Source organism: Pituophis catenifer, unplaced genomic scaffold, assembly GCF_029215685.1.
Source record: "Pituophis catenifer annectens isolate HBS135680 unplaced genomic scaffold, rPitCat1.0.hap2 SCAF_11, whole genome shotgun sequence".
NCBI classification, from domain to species: Eukaryota; Metazoa; Chordata; class Lepidosauria; order Squamata; family Colubridae; genus Pituophis; species Pituophis catenifer.
In genome coordinates this window covers 27,968,201-27,982,579 of record NW_027256891.1, presented here as the reverse complement: position 1 = coordinate 27,982,579, position 14,379 = coordinate 27,968,201, and the positions used below count along the sequence as shown (strand labels likewise).

The 14,379-nt window shown below is 57.9% G+C and overlaps 2 protein-coding genes across 2 annotated transcripts; both read right to left on the bottom strand.

Moving 5' to 3' along the window:
- Positions 1-39: 39 nt before the first annotated feature.
- On the bottom strand, positions 40-4,638 carry ITGB1BP2 (integrin subunit beta 1 binding protein 2). The gene is made up of 11 exons (XM_070951760.1): positions 4,432-4,638; positions 3,904-3,953; positions 3,458-3,514; positions 2,918-3,057; positions 2,510-2,628; positions 2,103-2,158; positions 1,811-1,881; positions 1,309-1,411; positions 833-955; positions 626-688; positions 40-391 (listed from the first exon to the last, which is right to left on the bottom strand). Exons 1-11 carry the CDS (start codon positions 4,493-4,495, stop codon positions 170-172), a joined length of 1,068 nt encoding a protein of 355 aa, XP_070807861.1. The 5' UTR covers positions 4,496-4,638; the 3' UTR covers positions 40-169.
- A 763-nt stretch (positions 4,639-5,401) lies between these two features.
- Positions 5,402-11,277, bottom strand: NONO (non-POU domain containing octamer binding). The gene is made up of 11 exons (XM_070951834.1): positions 11,174-11,277; positions 10,712-10,859; positions 9,737-9,930; positions 8,987-9,288; positions 8,347-8,442; positions 7,787-7,983; positions 7,614-7,698; positions 7,215-7,317; positions 7,078-7,120; positions 6,767-6,876; positions 5,402-6,281 (listed from the first exon to the last, which is right to left on the bottom strand). The coding sequence occupies exons 2-11, from the start codon at positions 10,830-10,832 to the stop codon at positions 6,144-6,146; spliced, it is 1,389 nt and encodes a 462-aa protein (XP_070807935.1). The 5' UTR covers positions 10,833-10,859; positions 11,174-11,277; the 3' UTR covers positions 5,402-6,143.
- Positions 11,278-14,379: the final 3,102 nt, after the last annotated feature.

Genomic DNA, 14,379 nt, shown 5'->3' with positions numbered 1-14,379 from the left:
ATGCTCACTGGAGGACTCTGACTTCCTCCCATTGAAAGAAGTTGCTTTTATTTCAGGACAAGAGAGGGCCCTCCTGCAGGGGTGAAACTCTCCGAGGTGATGTTGCCCTCCTGCAGTCCCAGAGCCAGCCCGGCCTCCTCCTGCTCCTCTGCCTGGCTCAGCTGCCCCCTCAGTCCTCGTCCTCAGACCAGTCCAGGCTGTCGTCTGACTCCTCCAGGGGGCCTTCCGGGGAGCTGCCTGGGGTAGCCTCCTCCCGGGGTGGTGGCTGAAGGGCCTCGGCTTGGCTCTGTGGCTGCTCCAGCCTAGCCCAGGCAACAGGGCTCGCTTTCTTCAGGGCGATTTCCACCTTGGAAGGCAACAGGCTGGCGAAGCTCTTCTCCACGTTGATGACCTGGAAGGAGAGGGCCAGCAGGAAGATCAGTCCCCCCCCCCCCCCGATGCCTGAAGTGACTGTCCTGGCACTATGAGGGCGGGAAGGTGGCCTGGAGCCTCACAAATGGGGGCTCTCTCCCCACTTCCCAGCCTTTTTCATGGGTAGCGATGGAAGGAAGACACCATTTGGAGTCCGGAGGGGGGGGGGGGGAGGGTCTCAAAAGAAAAGAACCAGCCATGCGACCAGACATACCCCCCAGAGATCCAGCTGGGCCTGGAAGAACTTCTCCCCCTCAAAGGCTACCCGGATGTCCAGCTGCAAAACAAGAGGAAGCCTCCTCAGCCCCAGGTCCTGCCGCAGGACCTCTGCCCTGTCCTGCAAGGGGGGGGGGGGTTGGTCGCAGCGCCAACAGAAGCAGCTCTGCCTCAGCCCTCCCCCCCAACGGCCCTGCCTCCTTACCCCTGTGCGATTGGCCTTGATGGAGCTGAGTTGGGGCAGGGGGGTCCTGGCATAGACGGTGACCACCACTTGGCTGCTGGTTTGGTGCCAGTCCTGCCGACAAGAGACCAGCTTCTTATCCTCCTGGGTGGCCATAGAAAAATAGCCGGTCAACATTCCTGCCCTCTCTTATGCAGGGAACCCCAATTCAGAGGACAGGCCTTCCGGACAGCAGCCTTGCAGGATCCCCAGCAGGCAGAAAACCTCCCCAGGGGCCCCAAACGGGACAGGGAAGCATCAGCCCATTTCCCTCCTAAACTGCAGGAGGGGTTTCCCGTGGTAAGATGCCCCTCCCCCTTTAAAGCCCATACTCAACAGGTAGCCGCAACCAGCAAGGCTGGTCCAATCCCCTGCTGTCCGGGCAGAGCGGCCTCCCACTTCCCTCCGGCTGCAGACGAAGCCACAGACAGGGCGGGTGTTGGGCAGAAGACCCTCACCTGCCTCGTCACCCAGGTGTGCTTCCCTCTGCTGCAGCCCTTCTGCTCCAGGAATGCGGCAAAATCCATCGTTTTGATCCCGCAGCAGCTCCAGTATTTCATGCTGGATGGATCCCAGCCGGGGGGGGCGGGGGGGGGGGACAAGCAGAGAGCTTGGGCAGGTATTTCTTTGGGTCGTTAGAATAGGAATCCCCCCTCCCCCCCAGCAGTTCCAGATGGCTCACAAGAAGCGGGTGAAGCATCCCTTCGACAACAGTGATTAAGAACTGCAGGCAGCCTCATCTGCCTCTTGTGCCCCCTGGGAGTCACAGGCACCTCTTGGGGAGGGGGGAGCACAACTGGAGGGGCCTGGCTTGTGTGAGTCAGCAGCCCCAGACGGGCCAACGTGGAGGGGGTTGTGGAAGAGGCCGGGTCCCACGGCAGACAATCCCCCACCGTGGGCATCACAGCTGAAGGCAGAAACTTTGGGGAGAAAGGTCATCCCAGATCCCGGGATGCTTACCCCTCATGGAAGACGGGCACCCCTGGGTGGAACAGGCAGGCCTCCGTCTTGCTCTCCTCCCCCTGGAAAGTCTGAAAGAGGAGGTGGGCAGGAGAAAGGAAGGATCGAAAGTAGGCAGGAAGAGGCCGTCCTGGAGCTGCCAAGGGCATCCGGCTCTTTTGGCCCAGCACTTCCTTCCCTCCCTCTTCTTGACCAGCACTGGGGAGGCAGGCTGTTTCCCGACCAGCCAAGGCTGGGCTCTTAATTGGGTCCAAGGGGATGTTAGAAGCCAAGCAGCCCAATGGCAACTCACCGCTTGGCAGCCGGCGTTTTTGCAGGTTGTGCCGGTGCTCGTCTCTGAGCTGCCCCCTAAGAGACAGCCAGGAAAGAGCAATTTGGAGCCTTGCAAATCTGCTGGAGCACAGAACTGCAGCTGCCCCCAGGGTCAAGCACATCTGCTTGCAAGGGAGCCTGTCCTGCCCCACAGCCTTTGCCGACTGCCCAGAGGCTCGGGGCCTTCCCCAAGCCAGGTTTGGAGGGCTGCAGCTTCCAGTGTTCTCAGCTGACTCCCGCCACAGCTTCCCAGGGCCACCGAGAGGCACAGTGGGGCCACCTGTGACATCCCCGGTCAGCTGGGAAGAGAGTGGCCACTAACAGCCCATCTGCCCCCCTTCACTCTGGCTTCCTCGTTCCCCCAGCAAGCCCCACAGTGTTTCCCACCAGGGCTGGGTAAGCCGTGCGGGGCAGGCTGCATGGCCGTGGATATGTCCAGCTTCTCTAGGACTTGCTGCAGTGCCTGGGACACCTTCACCAGCAACGGCTGCTTGGGCTCGTCGGAGCTGGAGGCGAAAGAGAGGGCAGGATGCGGGCACTGAGGAGCCAGTTTACTTTAAGTTTGGCCAAAAGGGGTGTAACTCCTGTTCTTCTGCTGGCCCTGCCCCACGGACCTGTTCCTGCTTATGGTGCATAATTCACTGATGGGGTTTGGGAAGGGAAGCAGATAAATGGAACCTCCTCATGCAGAGGAAGTATAACTGTAAAACACAAGGGAAATCTCTGCTGCTTCCCAGCCCAAGGCACCGTCAGGTTTGTGATCTCCAGGAGCGTCCTTATCACGCCTCTCCTCACCTGGGCCTCTCCCGCTGCAGCACCTCAGCGGACTTTGGCTCCGGAACCAGGTCTGCGGTGCACGGCTTGTTCTTGGGCTGGGCTGAGGCCTCCTTTGGCTCCAGAGGCTTCTCGTGGCTATGGTAGCCTTTCGTGCAGCCCTTTGGAGAGAAACGGTTCTTAGTTTTGTCAAGCGCCAGTCTGGTCTGCCAGCCTTACAATGGACGCCTTTTCCTTGTGTGGAGGATGCAGTTTGCAAGGGAGACACTGAACTGCGGACCTGTAGCTGAGCCCTGAGTTTGGATGGCAACGGGACCCTCCTGCCGTGCCCTGCGGTCGCCCTCCATCCCTTCCTCCCCACCAAACCCCCCCCCCCACACCTTTCCCAGATAGGTACGGTGGTGATGTTTGGGGAAACAGAATGGCTGAAAAAGGCAACTGGGCCTGTGCAGCAAAAGCTACGAGGGTCAGAGCTGTGCCAGCCCTCATCCATCAGTGCCCAGGGCAGGTGCGCTGACAGGACGGGCATCTGGCACGCCATGGTTCCTAAGCATCATCTACCTTTATGGAGAGGAATTCAGAGAAGTCGGTCGTCCGTTTCTTGCAGCAAGACCAGCCCTAGAAGAACAAAGAGTAAGCTCCCCCTCCTACAAGCCTGGCAGACCCCAAACATGCTGCGAAGAGCAACCAGGCTGCCCCCCCACTTGCTGATGGGAGGTGGGGGGGCGGAAACAGCACTGGCACCAGAGGTTTGGCTATCCTATCTACACACTGCCTTCCTGCATGGGAGTGGGTGAGGGGAGGGCAGGAGCAAAAAGGACAGAACAGGTGTCTTGACATGGCGGGAGGGGGGAGAAAGCAGCAGATCCTCCACTCAGTGGGGACGTCAACCTGTACGATGGCCCTCGTCCTCCTGGACACACACACACCCTGCCCCATTGCTGCAGTTCTGCCCATGGCTGACTGCAGGGAAACACCACCTGCCTTGCGCAGTTTTAACTCCTCACCTTCAAGGCATCATGGAAGATGGGGAAGCCCGGGTGGTGGAGGCAGGCATCTGAGAGAGGGAGGGAGGGAGGGTTTTCTTCCAGCAAGCAGCTTCATTTGCCCCCCCTCCCCCATCCTGTCCATTTCCAGACTGTTCTTGGGAGGAAAGACCTACAAGTTCTTTGGCTGGCCTCTTCTCCAGGACTGCTACTCCTGATCAATTCCCAGCTCAAAGGCAGGCGCGGGGGGGGGGGGGGGAAAGAGAGACAGGGGAGCCCTGCTGTGGCCCCTCCCCAGAATGTGCCACCCACTGGGCAAGGTTGTCAGCAAGGCTGCAGCTCCTTCCCCTTACGGAGCCCCCACGGGGGCATTTGTTCCCTCTCACCCCCTCCTCCTTTCAGAGCATCAGGACCAGTGGAACTGCCTGGCAGGCACAAGTCAGGAGAAAGGGAGCCCTCCACGTGTGTGTGTACCCCCCCCCACCACCACGGTCTGCATCCGCACAGGCAAGGCCCTCCTCCGTCCAGCCACCCTCCCTGCCCACCTACCCTGGTGGTTCTCCTCGGGGTCAAAGCTCTGCCCGCAGCCTTTCCTGTAGCACAGCAAGGCCATGGCCTAGTCTGGGAGGGAGCCTTTTCCGGCCGGGCGGCTGCAAGACCAGGAGGCTCAGCTATCTTTAGTAGCGAGGGCCGCAAAGGGGGCCTGAGGCAGCCCAGAAAAGGGCAGCAGCTGCTCCACTGCTCCCGATCACGAGGGAGGGGCGGGCTCCCCTCTGCTCTCTGCCAGCCAAGAACAGAAGCTCCTCCGGCTGCCCTGCCGCTCCTGCTCAGATGTGGGGCCGCTTGTTTCCCCCCCTCCCCCCATCATCCCAATGACAAACAGGAAGAGAAGCAGCCCCATAGAGGAAGAAAAAATCCGCCGACGAGGTCGCCTGAAAGGGCAGGAGACCCCATCAATCCTTTGTCCAAGGAGGGGAAGGCTGAGCTTGCCTCTTCTTCCATGTCTTGACCCCCCACTTTCCTCCAGTTCCCCCCGTTTTTAGGGGGCTCCACAGACATCTGCTCTAAGGGGCTCCAGACAAGTGGCTGCACGGCTATTTTCCAAGAAAGCAAGAGACTCTGAGCTACCCAGCTCAGTCCCTGCCAGTGGTGGGTTGCCCCCGGTTCACACCGGTTCTATAGGACCGGTAGCAAAACTAGCGCACAGCCCCATTGCGAACCGGTAGTAAAGGTAAGTAGAACCCTCCCTGGTCCCTGTACCTCTTAGCTCACACGACTGCTGGTCCGTTAAAGTGTTTTCCCAAATGTGTTAGAACAGCAATTCCCAGCCAACCCTTGGGCAAAGGTACCCTGGGAATTCAGAGGTGCACAGCTCAAGGAATGGCCGATCCCCTTCCCAGCAGCAGGAAGAGGCTGAGGGTCCCGGGGCTGAGACCCTCCTTGGCAGGAGGAACAGCCTGCCCAGATTTTCCGTCTGGTAATCAGAACCCCAGGAGTCATCACAGATGGACACAAGGTGAAAAAGTCTTAAAATCCCTTTTTAATAATAATGCATTCCTGTAACAATCTTGAGACAAACTCAACCTGTTAGTAGACGATTACAGCTCAGGTTCACACATTTACTTCTACACAAGACGGGTAAAGTTAGGGTTATACAAACAATTGTTTCAGCTGAGTTTTTTTAACAGGAAACTCTTTTGTGTTTTACTATGTCCAATAGATTGTACTTTTCTACCAATAAAAAAGAAAGAATGGTACAACACTGAATAATTCATCCCAGAACCATCACCACTATCGAGCCCTCTCGGCTGCCCCAGAAAACTACAGGAAAGAAAAAAATGGTCCAGAGGAAAAAAATAAAAAGCTACAAGTTTAAAAAACTATTCCCCCCTCCCCCTACATGATCTGCCATTTGTGGCTGTAGCCACATACAGAACCACAGGCCTTGCCCCAGTGCTCGGAAGGGCATTTCTGAGGCCTGGGGGAGAGCTGGTGGCCTCCAAGGACAGCCTGTGGCGAGGGACTGGGGGATGGGAAGGAAACGGGCCAGGGGTCCTAGCTCGGCCCATACACTACACAGCTACTGAAGCCTCTTGGGATCCATGTTCACATTGCGTGCTTGCAGGAATGCAACCCTCCTGGTGTCAGCTGCACCGTTTAGAAACGTGACCAGATGCCTCTTGCCTTGGCCAAACTCCTGAGGCTCAAGAAGGAGCTAGGGGTCTTCTTGAGAGGAGAGCCAGGCACTGCATCCTTTCCTCTTAGTACCGGCGACGCTTGTTAGGGCCAAAATCTCCCCCGGGAGCCCCCCGGTTGAATCCCGGCGTGCTTCCTCCCATGGTGCCCAGGCCTTCCATGGCCCCGCTCTGTCCGAAGCGATCGGCTGGTGGTGGAGGGGTCTTGTGCAGAGAGAAAGGAAAGATTTTGGTCAAAAACAACCAGAGGCCCAGAGATCCAAGGGGGGGGGGGAGGATTTCTTTCCAGCTTTACAAAGACCCACAAGGGGGCTCAGAGGCAGGTTTAAGCCTAAGCCCAGGGGAAGCACTGTTTTCAAAGGATCTCAAAAGACAGAAAACCCAGCTGGGATCCTAGAACCCACCACAGCTCCTGAAAGAGATCCTACATCCTCCAAGCCTCGGATGTTTATGCTGCCAGCCCTCCTTAAGTATGTCGAAACAAAAGGCAAGGATCCCAAAGCCAGTGAATGTCCTTAAGAAATAAAAACTACCAAATGGACCTTGCTTTGAATGTTGCCGCAGCTAGCCCCCCTCCCCACAATAGCTAAGAAATGTTGATTTAAATAGAAGTACAAGTACTCATGATAATGCTATCCCATCTCGGCTCTTCCCCCCATCCCCAAGGACGAGAGCTTGGTTGACCTCACCATTCCCATGGCTCCATCAGGGATCATTGGTCCAGGGCCAGTCGCAGGCGGGGGTCCTGCAGGGACACTAGTGCCCCCCATGGCCCCCCTGTTGTTCAGTCCTATTGCACCTGAAAGGCAAAGCAGGGACCCTTCCTGAGACACAGCTCAGCCGCCGGCCCCTTCAGAATCCACCACAACCAACCCCTGATCCATCTCCCCAAGCCCGGCCCCAGCTCAGCTACAGGCAGAGAGAGACCCTGAGCGGTGCCCAGAGCCAAAAGAACAGTCTCTCTAGGCCATGTGTGTGTCTGGGCATCTCTACCACTTACCTCCCATCCCCATCTGCCCCATTCGCATATCAGGAGGCTCTCTCTGAAACAGACAGACAAGCCCAAGGTGACCAGATGTCCCTGAGTCAGGTGCCGCTGCCATCTCCCTCCCGCTTCTGCCCATCAGCCCCCCTTACCGCATCAGGGAAGCCTCCCTTGAACCCCTCCTGCTGCCGCCTCATCATCTCCTCCTGCTGCCGCCTCATCTCCTCCTCCCGGCGCCGGCGCTCCTCTTCTTGCCTGCCAGAGAAGCCCGGACTGGTCTCCCTGCTTCAGCAGCCTCCCCAAGGATTAGGCCCCTCGGCCGCGTCTCAGCTTTGCAGGCCGCATCCACTAAGCCCCCCACAAGGATCATGGGGGGGGCATCAATTAATCAAGAGACCACTTAGCTGGGAGACTGGAGCCAAGGGCTCCGTGGGAAGTTTCCCTGGCTAAAGCATGAATGTTTTTCAGCTCTCTTCGTGAATCAGTTTTTGACCTTTTATCATTTATTCTGAGATCTGTACCGGAACAGCCTTCGTCAATCCGCTGCTCACCTGAGTTCCAGCTGTTTGCGCTTCTGCACCTCCTGGTTGTGCAGCTCCTCCATGCGCCTGAGCTCCTCCTGGCGCCTCATCAAATCTGGAAGAAGGAGCAGGACAGTTTGGTATCCAGGCAGGGCTGCCAGAAGCGACACCCACAGTCAGTACCAATGAATTCCGGCACCCACCTTGACGCATGAGCATGACCTGATGCTCATGACGAGCCGCCTCCATCTCCATCTCCAGCTTCTCCCGGGCCTCCTTAATGTTGCGGTCCACTTGGTCTTGCTGCTGCTTCTCCATCTCGATTAAGGCCTTCCAGCGCATGGCATACTCATACTCAAAGGAGCCGGGCTGTGCAAAGCGGGGAGGCTGCTCACGCTCCCTGCAGGGGCAGAAGGCAAAGAGCCACTCACTCAGGAACTGAAATCCATGAGCGAAAGGCAATGGGCTGGGAAGAAGGCTGGAAACGCTGAGCGGAAGAATCTAGTGGCCCTCTCAGCTGGCACCTGTGGAATTAGCAGAGCCTGCAGCTCCAGAGCATCCAACCTGCCAATATCACCAACCATTGGCACCCCAACTGCACTGTGGATGCAGAGGACAATAATTCAACTTTCACATCTGCTTTGACAAACATAAGTCTAGCCAACAGGGAAGTCCCTCCATGATAGCATGCTGGGTGGAACAGCTTTTTAAGAACAGCTGCTTCCATCATAAAGGTGCCACTTGGAAACTCCCCAGCACCTACTTGTGATATTGCTGGTTTTTGATGACCAGCTTTTCCGGCAGACCTTCCTCATCATCATACTGGTCCATGGGCTCCACCGTCACAGGCCGAGGGAACCTTGAGGAAAAGTTTGAGAACAGGCCAACCTCAGGGGCTAAAACCAGAAAGTTAGCAACAGCCTTTACTATTAAACTTTCCCTTAATTGCCTTTTCAGAACGAAGGGTCTTTCTTTGAGTTAGCAACTGGCGCTTCTTGAAGCCATCGGGGCAACCAGCAAAAAGTCAATTATTTCGATTGAAGCACCAAGTTACCCAGTAAGATTCTGCTCTGGCAACCATTTTCTTCAGCTCCTCAGTGACTTATCTCAGAAGCAGCACCTCCTATGCTCGAGTGTGTGGAAGGAGGAATCAGCTTCCTAGGTAGCTGATCTGAGCATACACATACAACACTTCTAGGCCGCAACATCTTTCAAAAACGAGTATCTGTGCATATTCTCTCTGCTTTGTCAGCCCTACTCACCGGAGGCAAAGATCATTCACCAACAGGGACCACCAAAGTTGCACAGTCCCCCCATTTATGACTGCGAACACAAACAGAGAAGATCAGCCTTCTAGCTGCAAGCCCACCCAAATGACCCAGAGGGTCCCTGCCTGTGCTTACGTAGTCAGCAGGAAGGACCCCTCGCTGCATCTGTCCAGGGCTTTTCTGGCAGCTGGTTTTCCCGAAAACTCCACGATGCCTTTTCCGGAAGGCCGGCCTCTGTCGTCCACAATGACCACAGCCCTCTCGACTTGGCCAAACATGGAAAAAGCCTCTTCCAGGAGCTCATTAGACACGAACTGTGGCAGGTTCCTGACAGTCAGCGATGCACTGTGGCAAGCGAAGCGCACACGCAGCTGCTTCCCACGCAGAGGCATGTTGTCCAGCTCCACCTTTGCAATCTCAGCCAGGGTCCGGGTTTCCTGAGGGCAAAACAGACATGTGGGCAGAGTAAATGAAAAGTGCTTCTGGGAAGAACTGCATTGCGATGGTCTCAAGAGTATTTGTATTGTAGCCCAAAGAACACTTGTTAGGTGGATTAAAGTAAGGTATAAATTAAATGTGTAAGATTCCACTTTAACCAGCGGCAGAAAAAGCCCTACCGCTCCCACAGGAAAGACCCAAGCACCCAGACTGCCAAGACTATTTGCCAGTGTTTTCAGCTCTCTTTTGTACAGTTGCGATCAATGACAGCAACAGAGGCGATAAATACCTTCTGGAGGGCCAACAGCCTGAAATTTGCTTGTATCCAAAATACGACATGTGGGTATTATGCTGCTCAAAGAATAACAGTTATGCTCTTCAAACTCAGTCAGGTTAGCTCACCCCAAACCCTGGAACACGCAAGAAGAAATGGCTCTGGCCACTCACCAGCCTGATGAAGCCAAAGCCTTTGTCTTTGTGAATGAAGACTTCACCGGCCTTTCCATATTTTTCAAACATCTTTCTCATCTCCTCCTCGGTGATATCAGGTGGCAGGTTTCCCACAAAGAGGCGACTCCTTTGGGTAAAGGTCTTTTCCCCAGGTTTTCGGAAATTCTTCAAGTCAATCGTCAGGCCTTCATCTGAGGGGAAGGAGATATAAATTCATTCTACAAAACCAGGGAACAAATGATGACTATTAACATACTCCAGAATATCATAATCCGGACATTAACAGCACCTCCAGTTTACAGACACAGGAAAGAGCCGCTCAAAACTCTCCGTGCAACCAGAAGGATAATTCCCATTGCAACCTTCATTTTATGCATTAGATTACAAATGCAGAGTGCAAGGTCAGGTCTGGAGCAGCTACCTTGTATTTACAAGGGGATGCGGGTGGGAAAGTTTTTCAGCTCTCCCCTGAAGGAAGGCCCTGTCTTAATAACAAAATTGCTTAAAAACTAGCTAACACATTACTTGACTGGATAATTAATCTGAAGGGCCAACACCAGGTTTACTGAAAGCTTTAAGGAGTCTATATTCCAATCCTAAAATGTGGAAAAAGTACCAAAGGGACATCTGAGCCAGAGAAAGCAACTGTTTTAACAGTGATTATCACTTGCAGCTCCCCTCTTTTTAAATAAACGGTAGAGTTTGATTTCCTTTTGCAGCGGGCAAGAAGAGCCCCGATTCCGCCAGTCTAGCCCATCTAGGCTGGGTTAAGGAAGAGGAGCGAAACTCGGCCTGGGAGAAACCAATTCCCAATCTGACGTCCGTCTTCCTTGTCGCGGTGGGGAGCGAAGGGAGCCCCGGGCAGAGCCCGCTTCGAGTGCACCGATGCTGCCGGCGACGCTTTTTCTTTTCCCGCAGCTCGGCCGCTCCCCCATCCCCTCCCTCCACGCCGGCCGGCCGGCGGCCACTCACTCTGGCTGTTGACCTGCTGCCCGTTGGCGGGGGCGGCCTGTTGCTGCGTCTGGTGGTGCTGCGGCGGCTTCCGCGGGGTGTGATTCTGCTTCTCCATGGCGAAGCCCTTGCTGCCCTGCATGCTTGGCCGGGGCGGAGGGCCGGCTCCCTGCGGGAGAGAGAGGGAGAGGTGGTTGGGCCGCTTCCCCCCTCCCTCCGGGGCCTCCGGCGGACTACAATTCCCAGGGCGCTCCGCGATCGCGGCCGGCGGAGCCGAGAGCATCCCGACGCCGCCGTCCCCACGCTCCCCGGGGAGCCTCCGGGCCCCGTCGCGCTTCCCAGAAGCCGGCCGAAGGGAGCGAGGCAGGGCCGGGCTCGCCCTCGCCGCCTCGACCTCCCCCCCCTCCGCCGGGAGAGGCGCTTCGCGACGGCCGCCCGGTCCCGCCGCCCCCGCCGCCGCCCAGCCTCCCGCGGCCTCCTCACCTCAGGCGAGCCGACGAGAAGGCGGGGGGGGAGGGGAGGTAAAGGAAGAAGGAAAAAAATGGGGGCGCGCGAGGCCGGAAACCGTTCTCTGGTGCGTGCTGGCCCTGTCCCGCCCCTGTCGCTTTTTGGCGGCCCCAATTGGCTGAAAGGCCGCTCCAGTTCTTCCGCTAAATGGCCGCCATGCTTGCCGATCTAAAGGCGAAGTCAAATCGAGTGGGTCGCGGGGCCTCCGATTGGTCCGGCTCTCTGCTCCCCCGGCCCGCGCAAAGCTTAGCCAATTGGCACTCGAGGCGCTTTCCAGTCATGTTTGAGTGAGTGGTGAAAAAGGGACAAAGGGGCAGGAAAAGGGAGGGGGCGAAGAGCGAGTGACGTGAGGCTCCGCGAGGTCCGCGCAGGCGCACAAGGAAGCGTGGCGCTTCTTAAAGGGACCGCGGGCGGCGTGCAAGGCATAGCGGTCTGCCGGCGGGGGCGCTAGGGCAAGGCCGCTTTGCAGGGCCGGTTAGAGCGTGGGGGCGGGCTTTGCTCCCGACCCAGCTTGTAACCAGTGTCTTGAGGGGGATGGGGAACAAGCCGCGCAGCATGATCCTAAACCTTTAGGATCCCCCACCTTTTTCCATTAAAGGTCTCAACTAAGATTTCTAGGCTGTTGCAGCAAAATTCTATGCGGGACTGCTGGGGTGGGCGAGGGAGACCCATGAGTTCATCGCAGTTGTTTCCAGCTGTTGAGAGGGGAAGGGGAGAAGCACAACTTTGCTCTGGCATCCTCTTCTAAGGGCGCCCTGCTGCGCTCAAAGGAAACCAGCTGGCCAGAATGCAAGCCAGCCTTCCCACCGTACGCGTCCCACAATTGAAGTCCAGTTTTCAGGAGGAAGGGAAGGCAACAACGCTGCACTGCAGGTGGACGGTTGGGATCACAAAGCCCATCGTTGCTACAAGTTCACGAAGCTCTACAGGTGGTAGGCCTTGGAAAGTTTAGGGACTGGGGGGAGAAGAGCACGAAGCTGAGAGGTCATACCCAACCCTCTACTTCCAGCACCAGGATTCACCTGCCCCGTTCATCAGCAGCAGGAAATGCCACGTGCCTGGAGGCTGGCAGAGAGGAAGCCCAGAGGGGGGTGGGGGAGGCGGCAGTTGTTCACCCTTGCATCTCAGAAACGCCATTCCTAGCTTGTGCACCGAGATTGGTGGAGGGAGGATGGAGGACTGCCGAGACGTGTTTTGGGGTGGAGCTGCTCCCGGTGCAAGATGGGCACACGAGAGCGGGCAGGCTCCTCTCCAGCTCCTCAGCCAGCTCAGCCTTTCTGGCAGCAAAGCTTCCAGGGCTTCCCGCTCCGCCCACTAAGGTAGCCTGGCTGTCCAGGGAGCCTCATCCAGGCCATAATTTCCTCTGGAGAGGCTGCTGAACCCCCCACCCCCAGCCAGCCAGGGCAAATGGGGGAGGGGCCAGCAGTGCAGAGAGCAGGACTCCAATTTCCAAGAAGTGCCCCTCAATGGCTGCCTCTCCCCAGGGAGCGGCCTGCACATGTCATGGGGCATCGCAGAGAGATTTGCCTGGGCTGGGTCTGCTAGGTCTCTGCGTGTTGACCTGGGGAAGAAGTGGCACTTTGTGATACAGCGCATGTTGCCTATTGATTTAATCCATATTCATAACACGCTGAATTCACCCAAGACGAAGCCAGATAAAATTAACAAAGCTAAAGATAAAAAAGCAACGAAGCTAAAATAAATTAAGCAGGAGACTTGCAATTGACCTGCTTGGCCATGGCATGTGAACACACCCCAGAGCGATGGAGCAATTCCTTGGGCGCTTTCTTTTGGGCGCACAGAACCCATGGACTCCATCTGATGTCACAGAACATGGCAGGCTTCATTGGTTCCAGCAGAGGCTCAAGGATGAAGGCTTGCTCGCTGGAGTCTTCCTTTAAGAAGCCGTGTGGAGCCCCCAGTGGTGGCAAGAGGCCCAGAGTGGTGGCTGCACTTGATAACTTTAAAAATAAATCCTCTTTTGGAAGCTTGAGGAATGTTTGAGTGGATTCGGAAGCGCCAGGGCAAAGCATGATGGGGACGTTCCCAGGCCACCAGAAGCCTTTCCAACCGAAAGCCCCCCCAGAAACAAGCCAAGAGCCCCAGAGATCCCTGGCTGTGTCCAGGCACACCCTGCCACTAAACACCGGTGCGGAGGCCCTTCTCTGAAACGGCTCTTCAGTGGAGGCTGTCAGGGAGGGGGTCCAGCAATGGGCCAGGGAGGCTTCTCTCCTTGTTGCCCCTTGCCTCCTATGGGGGGGGGCATTCAGGGAAGGGGCCCAAGCGTTCCTCTCCCATTGAGATCGGCATATGCCAGATCCAGGGGGGTCCCGAGCAAGGGCCTCCCTACCTGTCCCAAAGGGGAAGCCTTGCAGCAAGAGGAACCTTCGGCCCCAGCCCCCCTTCCCTTTGGGGCAAGTGGGGAGGGGTCTCGGGGGTGGAAGGGCAGGATCTGCTGGGGGCCGCCGCGGGAGGGAGCCGGGCTGCCGTTTGGCGGGGGCGCCTCGCCTTGCGGAGGGCGGAGGGGGCGGCGCGAGGAGGAGGGGGCGGGGGTCTCCAGGCGCCCCTCGTCCGTCCCGGGGGCGGTCCCCGCTGGCCCGCGACCGCCCCACCCTGGCCGCGCACTCCTCGCTGCCTGGCCGCCGCCGCCCGCCCGCCCGCCGCCGCGAACGCCGAGGGATTCCCTGCCGGAGGGAGGAGGTGAGGGCACCGCCTGGGGGGCGGGGGGGCTGGAGGCAGCGCCGCCTCTCCCCACGGCCCCCCCGGGACTTGGGGGGCAGTTCTGAGGGGGGCGCAGAAGCGGCGGGAGGGACCCCCTTCAACCCCCCCACCACGCTCGCCCTTCCCCCGACTCCGCCCCGCGCTCTGCCGCTCCGGGTTTTCCGCCTTGCCCGCTCGATCCGAGAGAGCGGCCAGCTCCGCGCCGGGTTTTGAGGCCCGCCGGCCTGCCGCGGCCAGTCTCGCGAGCTCCGGTGAGAGTGCAGCCAATCGGCGCGCAGGGCCCGGGAGCCGTCAGCCAATCGGGACGCAGCTCTGCCTGAGCCCCGACCAATGGGCGGCCTCCCCGACCTCCCCCTCGCTCGGGCTGCGGCGCGCGGAGAGCTCCGAGCGCGCCTCCATTTAAAGGGGCCGCCGCCTCCGCACGCTCCTCGGGGGCTCCGGCAGCGCCTGCGGCGGGGACG